Genomic DNA, 17,479 nt, shown 5'->3' on the forward strand with positions numbered 1-17,479 from the left:
GAAATTTTATGTTGGTCATTACAACAACTATGCAATGCTGATGATGATAATGATTGAAATGAAAGCGAAATGAAATGTTGGCCAAGAGAGTTACTGCGGTAAGAGAGTAAAACTGAAGATGAAATGAGAAATGACCATAACAGAGGTGTTGATTTTTTATTTTATTTAACTGTAAGTCAAAGCAATGTTGTGTAAGGTTATTACTGCTGGTGCTGTTGTTGCCGTATGTGAGGTGAGTAAGCAATGCCGCTTGGCTATGGGGAATTCACCACACCTTTGTGGACCTGCATGTGTATTTGTGTGTGCATTTGTAAAGTTGCTATTCATGTTCGTGGTGGTACTCTATGAATTGTAAATTTGCATGAACATAAACAAGTGAAGATCTTTTGCTTGACTTTCTTACCCACACTCTCACTTTTTACTTTTTCTCTGGGGCAAGAGTGCCTTCAACCATCCATCCATTGATCGTAGGACGGTGACGGTAGGCCATATTTTTGTTTCTTCATCATCTTCTTCTTCGTTTATGTTAAGGAAAACGATGTTGTTGTTTGCTAAAGTCATTGTCATGGTGTAAACACTTTCAATTTTATTTGCATTATTTCACAAAACCAAACAACAGCACCAAAAACAACAACACGGTAATCATGGAATGTCTCTCCCCGTTGAACATCATCTCTTTTGCTCTTGGCATGCAATCGATTGATGATGGCTGAAACCGACCGAAATTTCAGCAATGCCCTGGTTGGTTGACTGTCTGGCATGTGATCTTCCGTACGTTGTCGCTGGTTTTGGGGGTTATATTAGTAACCGTTAGCATCTGGGAGGCAGCATTTATTATTCAAAAGCGGCAAGTGACGGTCGTACGTGTGGCCGTATTACCAAAAAGTCGCGAACGGGCTTGTAACACAAGCTTCTTTTAAAACATAAAAGCAAAAGGCGCGATTTTTGTTTAAATTTTAAAACTTACGAAAAAGATTCGACAAAAAACATCATATGCAATAAAACGGATTGAAAACTAAATGTTTATATTTTGTGCAAGCAAACAAACAACGACTTAAGGAATAAATACTTAGTATATCCGCTTCCGTTCGTGTTTGTAAAATATATCTATTTTTAAACTGTACCGGAAGTTTTGTACATTGCCCAGAGAAAAGAATCGTCAAACAAACAAAAAATAGAAAAAGAAAACGTCAACATCAGCATCCTTGTCTCCGACAACATTCTGTCCTACGAACCAGAGCTTAAAGGATTAACAGTGTTTTTTTGTGTGGAATTATATCGTGTGCTTTTTTCGTAAATGGTATGCAAAAAAATAAAATCTAAATGGAAAAACATATATATAGTTACGAATATCTTACAAACAAAAAACTAAAATCTCTTCAAATATGACTATTTGTGTCTCGTTGTGTATATTTGTATGTGTATACTTGTGTGTGTGTGGAAATGGAAAATAGGATTTCTTTTTTATCCTTGGCAAATCGATGTATAATATAACTATAAAGTGATACCCGTTACAGAAAACAAGTAAAAAAGTGAACAGTTTCTGCTACTTTTGTGACAGAGAGATTGTTATGATATTTTGGGAACAACGAACGAATTCTTGTCGGTGTGATATGAAGACAAAAAACATAACAGAATTTTAAAATAAACAAAAAATAAATGCGAAAAACGCTGTCCTTTAAAATGAGAATCGTAATAAGTTATTTGGATAAAATATAATATTTGGATTAATTGGAGATTTTGCTGTTCGGATACAAACAGAAAAATTAAATTTATAGAAATAATTAGAGGGCAATTTTCCAGTGAATTAAGTATTTGGGTTTTATCATACAACCTTAATCGCGATAGATTATTGCAATATTAATTAAAAAGCAACATCAAAAGTACAATAAAGGTAGTGTTTCATGTACATTTGACGTCATGAAATCCGTCTTAAATAAAAAATCAAGATTGATCCCCAGAATTTACATCAAATTTTAAGAATGATTAAACTGAAACTATTACCAGCAAAAAACGAAATCAGTTCCGTGGACAAACCCACCTAGAGAATCAAATTTCAAGCGGGTCGAACTTCAGGCATTTCTAAGTCTTGACTTTATAATATTTGATCTCCAATTTTTATGAAATATCGAAAATGAAGAAACAAAAAAAAAAAAAAACAAATACATACATTTGAAAGAAGAAAAGTTCGACGACAGAGAAGCCGCTCCACAGCCGATATGTCTGCAGAACCTCTGCCAAAGGCGAAACATGCATGTCACATAGTGGTGGTTCTGTGGGTTCGAATCTTCGGCTTTCCTTTTTCACTTGCATCATTGGTCATTGAGCTCAATTCCAACGAGAAATTAATGTAAAAAAAAATCCTCGGAATTTACATCAAATTTTAACAATGATTAAACTGAAACTATTACCAGCAAAAAAACCCGAAATCAGTTCTGTGGTCAAACCAACCTACAGTATCAAATTTCAGCCGGGTCATTCGAAGTCTTCACATTAAAATATTTGATCTCCAATTTTGCTGAAATATCGAAAATGAAGCACTGGAAAATAGTTTTTGCGAGTTGGTTGAGTTATTCTCTTTTCATAATAATTATTTAAGACTTGGACCTTCCAGGGGACGTAGTCAGAAATGCCTCTTGACACCATTTCCGGAGGCGAAATGGACCAAATTTGAACTTTTACAAGGAAAATGTAACAAAAACGTCTAAAAAATACCAATTTGAAGGGGTGGGGGCGTACCGCGCTCTGACTACGTCGGTGGACCTTTCGTATACCTGTAAGACTTATCAAAATTATCAAAACCAGGATAGGAATATTTAACTGAAGCCAAGACTAAGCCCTATATAAGGGAATAAAAGTAAACAAGTAAAAAAGTGTCAGTCGGCTTTGCCGACAGATATATACCCTCAGCCAATGTGAAGCGAAACTTTTATCTCCGGACAGATCGAATGTATTTCAGGTCTCTTCAGAATTTGGCCCTTTTTGGACATTTGAACTTGCCGACAACATCCAACATCCATCCAAGATCCAAAGTGATATTTTTTAAATATAGGGGAGAAGTACCGAAAGTTGTGGACCGGTATTGCCCATGTGACTATGTTTGGATATAATATGACGAAGACCAAATGTTGGAACAAAACGCTTGAACAGTTCTAGAGTTATCGTGTTCTCCGACTGCCACATATGGTGACATAGGGGTTTTTACACCTTTCGGGCTGTTTTCGCAAGAAATATGGACTTGCCCCAGAAAAAACTTTTACCGTCGTAATGGAGGTAGCGAATGCAAATCGCTTCAACAAAAATCAAAGTGATTCGATAGCAGGTCTTAAAGTGAAATTTTGTGTGAGCTGTACCAGAACGAGTAGACAAATTTAGTCCATATTCGAACCTGATCTATATCTAGTAGATATATTAGGATGTGCAAAGCATGGATTACATCGGTCACTCCCTTCAAGAGTTATCGTGCGCAAAATTTTTCCAAACATTTCTGAAGTTTTGTGGGGGAAGTACCTGAAGGAGTGGACCGATATAGCCCATCTTCAAATTTAAACTATGTTTTGATAAAATATTACGAAGGCCAAATTTTGGACCGAATCGACAGTTCCGTTCGAGAGTTATCTTGCGCTCCTACCACTACACAAGGTGTCATAGGGGCTTTCTGCAACTTTCTGGCCATTTTCTCGGGAAACTTGTACCGTCGTATGGGGGGAAGTGAATACAAGTTGTGGCAACAAAAATCAAAGCGATTCGAGAGCAGGTCCTAAACTGAACTTGTCCAATATTTTGTGTAAGAGGTACCCGAAGGAGTGGGCCGATTGAGTTCATATTGGAACCTCATCAAAGTCTGGTAGAAATCTCACGATGTGCAAAGCATGAACCAAATCGGTTGCTCCCTTCAAGAGTTATCGTGCCCACAAATTTTCCGAACATTTTGGAACTTTTGTGGGGGATGTACCAGAAGGAGTGGACCGATATAGCGCATCTTCGAACTTAAACTAAGTTGGGAAAAAATATTACGAAAGCTAAAATTTGAACCGAATCGGTTCATCCGTTCGAGAGTTATCGTGCGCACCAGCCAGCCAGATAGACAGACAGACGGACGGACATTGCTAAATTAACTCCAAATTCTCTGAAACACATTTCGTCCAAACATACTTGGGGTCTAAAACCATTATTTCGATGAGGCACATTTTGCCCGTATGAAAGTGTATATACCCTTTCTAGCCTAAAGGCTGAGGGTATAAAAATAGGTTACGGTAAACTTAGCATCGTCATATCTGTATATGCATATCATGGTATAGTGAGCAATTTCACATAGAAGATATTTTATTATCTTGCAGAATTCTGCTGATTTGGTTTGTCTGCTTCTCAGCCTTAAGTTAAAAGAATATTAGTTTTAGACCCCAAATGACTTAAGGTCCCCAAAGCGCTAAAAATTACTGATGCATACGATAAATCTGTAGTGAGTAATCGGCTTTTCAAAAATATGCATATAGAAATACTTTTTTCAAAGTAAGGTTAAATTCGAACAGGGACAAAAGTTCAACAATTTTGTAAAAAGAAAAAAACGTTTTCCCAAGAATGCCCCTCAAAACCAAGGCAAACATCCCCCATGTAAATGAGTACAGCTTGATTCTATATTAAGCTCAATTTTAAGCGATATCTCTTTTATAGCCAAGTCCTAATGACTACTTTAGGGACATCAGACATAAAGAAATTTTACATGGATGAATAATTTTCGGGAAATGTGAGTAGGAGCTTTCGGGGCACAATGGTTCAGAAAAAGATTTACCTGGTCAAAACCGCGACTTTTACTCGTCGCAGACTCTTAATTTCTATATAGGGTTCGGTAGTGCTCATATTGAAACTAAGGAAACCAAAAAACTAGCAAAATATTTGAAGGTGTGGGCGTGGCTGCTCCTAAAGATGGAAATTTTCCCCATTTTGGAAAATATATAATGTTTGCAAATTTCTGGAAAAAGAAATGGCCAATAACATATATTGTGTTCATTGTTTTTTGTTAGGTAGGTAGGATTGTTGATTTTTAATAAATTACCGTAGCGTTTACACGTAGTCAGCTATTTTATTTTTCTTAAGGTACACAATTTTAGTGATATTCAAAATTTAGTGGAGTAGAACTTTGACGGAACAGCATCGAACAAGTTTTGGTATTCGCAGAAAGATGCCAGAAGGTTTCGTCTTTCAGTTCATATATACTTTTGAAAACATCCCTATTTATCCGATTAACACTTTTTTAAAATTATTGAAATTGCATGGGTAAAAATGTGTGTTTTTCTATATTAATTACAGCTTGTTTAGAAAAAGCAAATTTTTTAAGTATATGAATTAGACTATGCGACACGAAAATTATGAACCATATTTTGACACCGCAGCGTGATATGAGATCAAAAATAAGAAGACATGTGTCTCGACGTTTTTCCCTATCACTTCAACTTCCAACGACCTAAGGCTTTGATGTCAAAAGGGGTCATTTTGTCAGGTACATATCTTTTAAACCGCTTGGAATTTGAGATTACTAAAAGAATAATAAAAGAATAACAGCTTCATATTCAAGGTCAAAATCGTCAAGGTCAAATTTACATTATATTTTTTTCTGAGATTTTAGCCTGTAGATATCAGAGCGATCAAAATTGAAGCAAACAACCAACAAGTAAAATGTTCCTTAGAGCTCAGTAGTCAACTTTCTAGAAACTACGAACTCTGCAGAAACGGTTCCTAATGGCCAAAATGGCTCCTCTTTTCTCCCTCTCTCCCTCTTTTCCGCTCCATAGATATTAAACCGTTCAAAATTCAAGAAACAATTAACAACAATAATGTTGCAAATATATCAGCAAACAACTTTCTGAAACATTCGAAATGTCTATGAACGGTTCTTGAATGCGAAAATAGCAAAAAACTTTTGAAAATATTAGATTTTTATACTTTTTTCTCCTATTCTGGTCCACAGATACCGAACGGAGTCCGAACGGCGTATCTTACGGCACCATTTGTATAGAAGTTTTTCATGGCTGAAATGCTCAGGAAATGTGGACTATATTGGGCAATTTCTTTCGGTACCTCCTTCACAAAAGTTCGTCTATTATTTTGAAGTTTCATCGAAGGTTCACCTTGCAATTATGATAACAATGCACAGTGGTCGCTGCCATTGGCCAAAATTAAAAAAATTAAAGTATAATTTTTGGTACCAAATGCGTTCATATCTACTCCTAACATACTAAATTTCTCTAAAATAATTTTGTTATGTATTACTTCCTACTGTACTCCTTGAGAATAGCATCAAAAAAAAAGAAATTTTAACAGGTTGGATTACGAGGTGAATTCAATGCAAAAGTTAGGTGAAAGTAAAATATTAATATCAAACTAAATGAACTCAATATAGACCCAACTTAATTCGAATATTGAAAAACAATGTATTAACTTCATTTTTATGCAGTTTTGCGTTTGTTAAGTTTTGGGATTAATTATTGAATACGTGTTTTGACTAAAGGACCTTTGTAATGTCATTTCTTCATTATAATTAAATTTCATGTAAAGTTTTAGTTATGTTCCCCCTCTTTCCCCCCAACGAAATTTTTTAGAAGATAAGCAGTAGTCTGTAGCTTTTATTTTCAAAATGTCAGCTGCAACTTTTCGCAAATTTGGAACTCGTTCCCAAAATACTAATCGTACCTTAAGGGTGTTTTTGTCATTTTTTTCAAATGTCACCTGCACATTTCAGTTTTTTAAGTATATAGAAGAGATACTGTGCGGTTCAGTTATATGAAGGATACGTCAAAATGTGGTCCTCAATATAAAATTTGGAAAATTCTGCCATTTTGATTGATCATTACGGTTAGAAGCCTAAAAATACCGAATATTGGGCGGTACGGATTTAGGGGCCAACATCAAAGGGTCGACCTACATTAATCGACAATCTGGGGGTAGCCTACCTCCAGGACAGATTTAGTAGCATTTTGACCATTTCTAATTAATAATTTATATAAAACCTTCAAAATTCCGGTACCATTATATGGGGCCCCTATCAAAACGTGGACCCAATTCACAAAATTTTTGCAAGAAAGTTTTCTAACACTAGGGAATACCGATAGTCAAATTTCAGCCAATTTCATTGAAAGATGTGGTCAAGACCCCAAAATGCCAGAAATCAGGGGGTACTGTTCTATGGGGCTATACCTAAAGATGGACCTATGTTTAATTTTTTTGCTCATTTTTATTTGTGTTGCTAAACTAGCCTTTACTGAAAATTTCTTATTGATATCTCCACAGGAAGTATTTTTGGCCGGTCTTCCCATAGAAGTTCAACCACAGTGCAATGGTACAATTGTCTGGTTGGCACGAGGAATATCAAAAAGGAATTTCTGCCAAAAAGATCCAGCTTCAAGATCGATTATGTTGAACCATTTTTTCAGATACCTCATTCGCAAAAGTACAACACTTTAGTCCAGCTTATGTTCACATTTCCTGAAATAATGTTCCAAAATGCTCTTAAAATCCTTGCTGGCACTAACTGCGATTTGCCGAAGCTTTGCATTGTGTAAAATTTCTTTCATAGATACATCAAGTTCCAAGGTAAAATTTTGGAGTACATACACCTGTAGCGAGTTCATATTAACGGTGGCCAAAAATAGAAGGAGTCATTGTAGGTGAATTAATTTCGGTACAAGTACATATTGTTGTCAACATTATCCAGTGGAAATTACTTAAGTTAGATGTTTAGATTTCGTATATGTATAAGACATTCTTTAGAGAATTGTGGATGTAGGTCCACATAGTGATATATTCGGTATATTGAAGGTTTTATTCATATTTTTCAACCGAAATGTATGTAAGCTTCAAAATCACGTATTTAAAGAAGAGAATTTGAACAAAAACAGAATTGACTGATTTACACCAAAAAAAAAAGACCAATTTTTGTTGAAAAGTGGCATCTTTGACCATTTTATTTAGTTTTCAAATTCTCTCGTTTAAATACGAGGTTATTATGTATTTAATAAGCCCACAAATATATGTGATGATCGGTCCATTCGTTTTCGAGCTTTAATGGACACCGCTTAAGTATAAAAAAAACAGATTGCCAAAAAATATAGGATTTGAACCCTCATATTTACACAACTACTTGCCGTATGAAAATCATAATTCAAATTCCTTCAAATGTTCTCTATAAATTCCCATCAATATATTTTTTTTTTTTTTTTTTGAAGTACTTGGTTTTGGCTATTTGTAATTTTATTCTCCATAAGGTGGGTGCCACCGTGGTGCAATGGTATGCACACCCGCCTTGCACGCTAAAGGTCGAGGATTCGATTCCCAGTCCAGGCAACATAAAAAAAAATCAACGGTGGCAAAATACCCCTCAGTAATGTTGGCGACATTTCCTGAGTATTTTAGCCATGTAAAACTTCTCTACAAGTGGTGTCTTAAGACACGCCGTTCGGACTCGGCAATAAACAGTAGGTACCATATAATTGAGCTAATATGAATCGGGGTGCACTCATTGATATGAGAGAAGTCTCCCTTGTCCCGTATGGGATGTTGGAGGAACAGTTATACTTCTCTTGGTCAGAATGTTCTGAAAACCTCGACCAAGTGGTATTCTTGCAATATATGAAGGATTATGTTTTTGTTGGAGTAGATTGTGTTTATTGGGTATGCATGTCAGTGGAATAATTAGGTTCATTATTTATGATGCTCTGCCCCACAAATGTCGACAAATCTACGCTTAAATTTTTTATAATTTGGGATCTGTTCTAGACTAGGAATAGATCCCAAATTATAAAAAATTTAAGCGTAGATTTGGCTTACCATTACTGTTATTATCTATTTGTACAGTCACAGACTCAGGATATTTAGCGGTCGACAATGCTCACTGATTATTTTTTACTTGTTAATTTTAAATTTTTAGTATTCACATTAAAGTTGGTGATAAATAAAATATTTTTTTATAGAAAATTCTAAATTCTCAATTTTTTGTTTGTTTATTATTTTTTGCTAACATCATAATATTTATTATTGCATTAAACAAACATCTATTTCATCTCTCATTGAACAATAACTTGTTGTTACTTTCTTCAAAAATCCTAGCCTCTGACATTGTAAAGCAATTTCATCACGTAAACTCCATTTCCATACTGTTTCTCATTTGAAATACAAATTTGCAAATTTTCAAATTGTTATCAAAACATTCGAAATATAGGTCAGCAGACTATGAAATCAAATTCAAAGTCAACAATGTCATTTACATTATTTTCGGATACAGTGCTCAGGGCTTAGTTAACTCTAAAATATGACGTCTATTTATGTTTGTCCAAATAATTAGTATGCATAACATACACACATACATATGCTATGAATAACAAAGATATCATCATCCGATTAACAATAAACCGTGTGAATATGACAATTGCCAACATCAATTCTTGTCAAAACAAAGAGCAAAAAATGTCTTTAAAGAATGTTAATGGTTCACTTTCTTCGAAATTTAATGGCATCGTGGTTTGGAATTCTAATGGGATAGAAGAAAAAAATGGAAAGTTATACCATTTGATAGATACTACTGAGAGAGATTTCAGTAAATAAGAGCAATGTTCACAAATCCTTTTCAAAAATTTGATTTGTTATAATTAAAATAAAACCTTTATATGAAATTCTTTGAAACAATTTTTTTTATTTTTTTACTTGCACAATTCTTAAGAAAATAATTTCTACAATAACGACAAACTTTCGCATAACTACAAGTATTTCTCTATCTTCCTTGTCTTGAGAAGTTTTTTTTTCTTTTTCTTTGCTCGCTCTTCTTAATGCTATAAAAAGAAATTATTTTTCATTTACTGCAATTAGTGCAAAAATATGTGTTTTTAAACTTTATCGGATGTACGACAATGTACCACGAAACCAGCACGAGGCAGCAGTAGCAGCAGTCAGACAAACGGACGTACGCCAAGGAACGAACATACGAAGAAAACTACTCAACGTTTTTTTTTTTTTCATTCATAAGGTTGTGTATGCTCTAGGAGCAGTGAACAAAAAAAAAGAAAAGCTTTAGAAAAAACCATGCAACTGAACTCAACCAAACCAAACTCAAGTGAACTCAAATGAAACAATATTTGTAGTTTCCAAGGAAAGTGGCAGGCAGGCTACACAACAGAAAAAAGTGCGTTCATTTCTTGTCTTGGTTTTGTGTTGAGGTCCCTTTTTTATGTGCCCAGTTATCAGCAGCGTCTTATTTTTACTGTTGCTGTTCACTTGCCGTACTAGTTTACTTAACTACTTAGCACAGTATTTGCCAAGGATTACAAGGATAATGAATGTAGACGCATAATGTCTGTTATATGCTACTTTTTTACTACTAACATATAATTCCTTTTAGATATAAATTATTTGTATGTATGACTGTGTGTGAGTTTGTTCTTTATCACTGTTGTTGTTTTTGTTGTTTTCTGTAACATCCAAGTGCATCCGTTTGCTGTGTGTTTCTTCCTTTTTTAACAAATATAATTTCCTTTTTGTTTTCTCTAAAGTTTACAAGAATACTGATACTTTAAGAAGAAACTATTGTTCCAACTCACGCAAAAGGAAGAACAGGAAAATCTATGAAACAACATGAAAATATATTAAAAACTAACTAAGCACTTAACTTAAAGAAATTATGAAATTAGTTTTGTGAAGAAATTTTACTTTATTTTTATAACAAATCAGAAAAAATAGTAAATATTAAAAAAAAAATCAAAAAACAAGTAAAAAAGTAAAAGTCGGCTTTGCCGACAGAGATATACCCTCAGCCTATGTGAATTGAAACTTTCGGACGTTTGAACTTGTCGACAAAACTCTGGATTAAGAATAACGGTCAAGAGTTTTGCGAAGGAGGTATGGAAGTGGATCTTATTTTGGGAGTCATGTCTTTTCGATAGACATTGCGCCCACTAGTTATTTCAGTGTATTTCGTATTATTTTTGAACCAGTATATCAGGACGCATGGACTTATCCACGGAAAACATAATACCGCTGGAAGCAGGACCACAACTAATAGCACCGGTATGCATTTCCAACGGATCTTCGACCAGACTCTAAACAGCACTTAGACACAAATGTTGAACTTTTGTGGGGGAGGCACCATAAGGAGAGAGCCGATATAGGCCATTTTAGAAGTTAAACTAAATTTGGACAACATATTAAGAGATCCAAAGTTTGGACCAAATTGGTTGCCCCAATCAAGAGATATCATGCATATCATTTTAGTGAAATTTTTTAAATATTGGGGGAAGTACCGGATGTTGTGGACCGGTATAGCCAATCTTGGAACTGAAACCAAGTTGGGACAGAATATGACAAAATTTCGGACCAAATCGGTTGATCAGTTCATGAGTTATCGTGCTCTCCAGCCACAACATATGGTGCCATAGGCGTTTTTTACACTTTTCGGGCTGTTTCCACAAGAAGTATGGACTTGCCCCTGAAAAACTTTTACCGTCGTAATTGAGGCAGAGAACGCATGCTGCTTCAAAAAAAAAAAAAAAAAAAGAAAAATCAAAGTGATTCGAGAGCATTTCTTAAAGTGAACTTATCCGAATTTTTTTGTGGGAGGTACCTTAAGTAGTGTTTTGATATTCCATATCTTCGAACTTAAACTAAGGTCGGAGAAAATATTACGAATACCAAATTTAGGACCTAATAGGCAAATCCGTTCGAAAGATATCTTGTGCTCCAACCACTACATATGGTGTCATAGAGTTTTTTGCATCTTTCAGGCTATCAGGAAATATGGACTTACCCCTGATGAAACTTATGCCTTCGTATGGAGGACAGTGAATTCACTTTGTTATAGCAAAAATCAAAGCGATTCGAGAGCAGGGCCTAAACGGAACTTATCCGAAATTTTGTGTGAGATGTACCCGAAGGAGTGCACCGACTGTGTCCACATTTCCGAAATTTTGTGGAGGAGGTAAGCTAAGGAATGGACCGATATGACCCATCTTCGAACTTAAACTAAGTTTTGGAACGAAAGCCAAATTTTGGACCGAATCGGTTGCTCCGTTCGAGAATTATCGTGCGCTCCAGCCAGACAGACGAACGGACATAGCTAAATCAACTCCAAATTGTCTGAAATGTATTTCGTCCAAACATACTTGGGGTCTTAAACCATTAGGCACATTTTGCCGGTATAAAAGTGTATATACCCTCATTAGCATAAATGCTGAGGGTCACTTACTTAATTTGTTAATTTAAACAAAAAAATAATATATATTTTTTATTTAGTTAGTTAACTAATAATTAGTATTAAAAGATCTTTGCCCTAACATGCAAAATTTCAAATAAATAATTTAGCTTTAGCAGGCTGGGATTTGAACCTACGTTCTCGAAAACATATAACATGCTAGCCTTCAAAGTCAAACTCGTAACTTCCGAAGGCTGCGCTAAAAAGCGTTTGTCGTGAAAGCCTTGCAGGTTGAATGGGAAAAAAGCTCATCACTACAAAAAGTACATTACATTTCAAAACTCAAGTTTCGATGGCAAGCTTACCCCCATTATTACAAGTCTTCTTTTGTTATAGTTTGGATTTACCGAACAGATTTATAGCGTTCCGGTTAACTTAAAGTTAAAAGTGATAATTGAATTCCAAGCATTAACTTCACTGGTCAACAGGACTTTTGTTTCAACCGAAGTTGCAGTTGTTTCTAGATCAAATCGGCGAGTTATTTTCAAATCCGGCCCCAGATTTTCTCCATCAGCTCTTGTTTTTGAGATATAGCTCAAAATCGGTTTTTACGAGTTTAACCCAGACATTCGTTATTTTCGGATACAAACAAATATTTTTTGTGGGCTTTTCCACATTATTATATTAAGGAGATGTTGTACGCTCGATACAAATCGTTTTTGACATAGTTATGGTGAGTATATATCAAAAAAATATAGAAAATGTACGACGGACCTTGTAAAAATTGTATATTTTGAGTACTTTAAGCTGTAATTACGTCATCGGGGGAAGTCATAGGATCTTCATATGGTACCCCGGATATGCTTAGGGTGTCTACTATATCATCCAGTATTCAAATGTATAATATAAAGTTCATAGCCCCCATGATTGGGCCCTAACCTAAAAATTGCCATGAAGACTGCTAAAGGGAAATCATTTACCAGTGATATCATTACCACATAAGCCATTTACTTTTCAATGGCAGTCTTCATGATGATTTTTAGGTTATGGCCGAATCATGGGCGCTATGAACTTTATATTATATATTTGAATGCTGGACTGTATAGTAGACACCCTAAGCATATCCGCATTGCCATATGAAGATCCTATGACTTCCCCCGATGACGTAATTACAGCTTAAAGTACTCAAAATAAGCAATTTTTACAAGGTCCGTCGTATATTTTCTATATTTTTTTGATATATACTCACCATAACTATTTCAAAACCGATTTGTATCGAGCGTACAACATCTTCTTAATATATTAATGTCGAAAAACCCACAAAAAATATTTGTTTGTATCCGAAAATAACGAAAGTCTGGGTTAAACTCGTAAAAACCGATTTTGAGCTACATATATCTCAAAAACAAGAGCTGATGGAGAAAAACCGGGACCGGATTTGAAAATAACTGCAACTTCGTCTGAAACATTCAACTTTTTCAATTATGTTGAGCAGTGCTTTCAATGTAAAAATTATATTTGTAATGTCTCCATATTGGTTTATTTTGCGTTTTCAAATCCATCAGATAGTAAAAGAACACATATAATAATGGCCCTTAGTCCCTTTATTACAATATTCACAGTTGCAATATTACAATAACTTCGATATAAGTATAACTTTCGAAGCATTGCCAGAGAAGCCACAGTCGATATGTCTGATGAGCTGTGTAACCAACAGCGAAACCGATAGCATAATTTGATGGTTTTGTAGGAATCTGCTCGGCATTCCCTTTTCATATGCAAAAATCTTCGATCATCCAGCTTAACACCAAACTATTTTGTTTACTGTCAGCACAGCTTTAGTCAATTCTTTTTTGACGTTTTCAAAGGTGATTTTTGGCGTTAGTAGCGCCTGATCGACGTACAGTGCGTCGAATTTACCAAAAAAAGCTGCCGGTAACAGGCAGAGGAGAAATATGTAGAGAGAAATATGATTCGAATGGATCGATCTTATCCAAAATTTGCTACTCGAAATATTTTGTCTAAACTTAGATCAAGTTTGAAGATAGGCCTTATCATGCCACTCCTTTCGCTACATCCCCAGTAAAGTTAACATTTTTTCGCTAAAATGGAGCGCACAATAACTCTCGAATGAGTCAAGCCATTTCGCCCAAAACTTTGTTCACATAATATTATAAGGTTCGAGATTTTGCTGCGGTGACAAATCCCCTCAATGGAATGCTGGCTTACATTTCCTGAGTATTTGAACCCTGAAAAAGTTATCTACAAGAGGTGTCGGCGATAAAAAGTAGGTCACATATCATGGAGCCAATATGAGTCGTCGTTCACTCATCGATAGGTCCCTTTGGGGATGTTGTGGTACTGTTTATACCGTCATAATATATTTCGATAACCATTTCATGCTTCCTGACAAAATGCCCAAAATTTCTACAAATCCCTACGGTGACCAAATAAAATGGCTGATTGACACGATACAATGGAAAGGAATGTCTGCCAAAATTAGATGCAAGAAAAACTAGGTCGCATCATTTCTTGAGGTACCTCCTCCAGTGTTTTTCAAGGTTTAATCCATTTTAAGGGCACTTGTCGAATCCTGTTGAAATGTTGATAACGGGTAGTCTTTGCGGATAACGGGTGGCCTAACAATGAAAACGCGAATTTTCTTATGTAGAATGCAGCATGATTTATACACTTACATGATTTATTACACTCCGATCGAGACACCTCCAAAACATGGGATTTGAGCGCGTCAACAGAATCTTCTGTCGAAAAAATGTTGGTATCAAATTGATATGCTGGTATCAAATGAAGTCATTGGATCCCCAGTCAGGGTTGTACGGCGGATGACCCATCAATTCCTCGTTTTGTCCGGTCAATCAGGCGCTGGTTTGAATCGATGTGTGGGAGCTGATGCCGAATTTCGAATTTTTTAGGAGATTTCAGGCAAACAAAGTTTAGTGTACCACTCAGAATAAACCGTCCTACATTTCTCAAGCCGTATAGTCACCACACGGTGAGTTTTGCCGAAGAAACAGGCGACCATTTGCTTTGAAGTGCTTCTTACAAGAACAACTTTCGTTTGGCTCGCTTTCGATGACATAAACGGTCGATTCCTGCTGTTGTTTAAGGCTCTTAAACATAGATCCTAGATTCGTCGTCTGTGACGATCTTATAAACGTCGTTTGAAGCACCGCGATCGATTTTATGCACAATTTCCTTAAACCAATTCACAGGAGCCTTTTTTGAGCGATTTTCCAATTTTGATGGATCTAACGAGAAATATCCATTTTTGAGGCCATGCGTTTATGTAATATCAAATGTTAGTCGGTGGAAGAAATGCCCAAGGATGCCTCTATCTCACGATATTTAACATGGTGATCTTGCATTATCCGTTCGTGCACGGCATATTTTATTTCTGGCACATCGACGGATTTTGGGCGACCCTCACAACCTTCGTTTTTTGGCGAGTGCCGACCACGTTTGAATTCATTGAACCAGTTTTTCGTAGTCCTAAAGGATGGTCCTTTATCGACATACAAAGATTTAATTAGATCTATACACTCTTGCGGTGATTATCCACGTTGAAAATTGTGAAAAATTCTTTGACGAAAATGTTCACAAGTAAATTCCAATTTCTTTTGCAAAGTGATTTTTTCAAGTTACTGAAAACAACACATAAAATGGTCGTACGACAAACTGTCCTGAGTAAGTCTAGGCTAAAAACTGTCAAACTATCCAAAATTTTTTCAAATGACGCCTGGCAATACGCGGTGTTGCCTAGGCCAGGTAGTTTTCGTGCAGCCCTTGTATGCACTAAATACCCTTTCCCAATACCTCCTTCCTGTTCTACGGGTTGTTACTGATTCTCTTCGGTTGCAACATGACACTTCTAGTCATACTATGGGTTCCTTTGTGATTAAGGTATACAAATATGGATTGTGCAGCTCTTTGCGTGGAGTGAGCAATTCTTTCCCTTTGCACTTATATGTCAGGGGAACAAGGAGTGTTTTGATTAATGAATAGGACCAGTTGAGTGGAGTATGGTTATCTGCTTTTATTGCAGTTTTCTTATATCCAACATTCGGGTTTTGTTTGTTCGTAATTTATTTGTTACGTTTAATAGTGTACGTACCTTTACTCACGGTGCTCTTGAACCAACTTTTAATGGAAGGTGCTTACGCCTAGAAAATTTTTGCGGATTCTGAATCTACAATGTTCATAGATGAAAAAAAATAAATAAACCAAAAAAATCGCTGGAGCGCTATTTCAATAAATCGCGATTCATGTTTTCATTTTTAGGGGGTTTTTAGGTTTTCACGACTTTGCTTGGAAACCGCAAGTCCTATGGAAATGGAATTAGAGAAAATATTGTAGCTGTGAAAATTCTCTACAAGACTGATATTTTCGTAGGTCTTACCATTTTTGAGATATAGATGTTCAAATTGGGACAATGCACTGACTGTATCAACTCCTTATAAATCAATATCATGTACGGTGCACCTTAACTAACTTTAATTAAAAACATCTGGGAAATTTTTGCGGATTTTGAAAGAGCAATGTCCATAGATGAGAAAAATCCAAAAACAAGAAATAATCACCGAATGGATTTTTAAATAAATCGCGCTCAAAATTCACATTTTTTTGGTTCATTTTAGCTGTGAAAATTCTTCAGAGGATTGGCCGTTATGATTTGTTCCTAGGTTTTACCATTTTTTTTATATAGAAGTTCAGTTCATTTTTTTAAGTTTTTTTGTTAGGTTTTCACGATTTGCTTGAAAATCTTAAAGCTGTGAAAGTTCTCTATATGATTGGTTTTCGTAATTTTTTTCTAGGTTGTACCATTTTTGAGATATATAAATTTAAGTTGGGAAACTGCAGTCATGACATTGTTTTATAAGGATACAGTCAGTAAATTGTCAAAATTTGAACTTCTATATCTCAAAAATAATAAAATCTACGAAAGCATCATTAAGGACAATCATGTAGAGAATTTTCTTTGCTATTACATTTTCCTCAGTTCCATTTTGATACGGCATGCGGTTTCCCAGCAAAATCGTGAAAACCTAAAAAATCCTAAAAATGTTAACTTTGACCGCGATTTATTTAAAAGGTGCTCCGGCGATTTTTTGTTTTTTGATTTTTCTCTTCTATGAATATTGTAGTTTCAGAATCCGCAAAAACTGCCCAGGTGTAAGCACCTTCTATTTAAAGTTGGTTCAAGAGCACCGTGTACTGCAACAAGGTAGTAATCCATGGTACATCCAGCACGCTCGATAAATGTCTTCCATTTATCAGAAAGTGATAATT

General features: G+C 35.5%; 1 protein-coding gene across 1 annotated transcript in view; it reads left to right on the top strand.

The window, feature by feature from the left end:
• The first annotated feature begins 826 nt into the window (after positions 1–826).
• Positions 827–17,479, top strand: part of LOC141396818 (uncharacterized) — a 98,737-nt gene continuing 82,084 nt past the window's right edge. The window contains exon 1 of the mRNA XM_073972480.1: positions 827–1,300. Within this exon, the coding sequence (XP_073828581.1) occupies positions 1,298–1,300 (3 nt within the window). The 5' untranslated portion in view covers positions 827–1,297. The remainder of the gene's footprint in view (positions 1,301–17,479) is intronic.

Source organism: Musca autumnalis, unplaced genomic scaffold, assembly GCF_047663935.1.
Source record: "Musca autumnalis isolate F117 unplaced genomic scaffold, ASM4766393v1 scaffold_3, whole genome shotgun sequence".
NCBI classification, from domain to species: Eukaryota; Metazoa; Arthropoda; class Insecta; order Diptera; family Muscidae; genus Musca; species Musca autumnalis.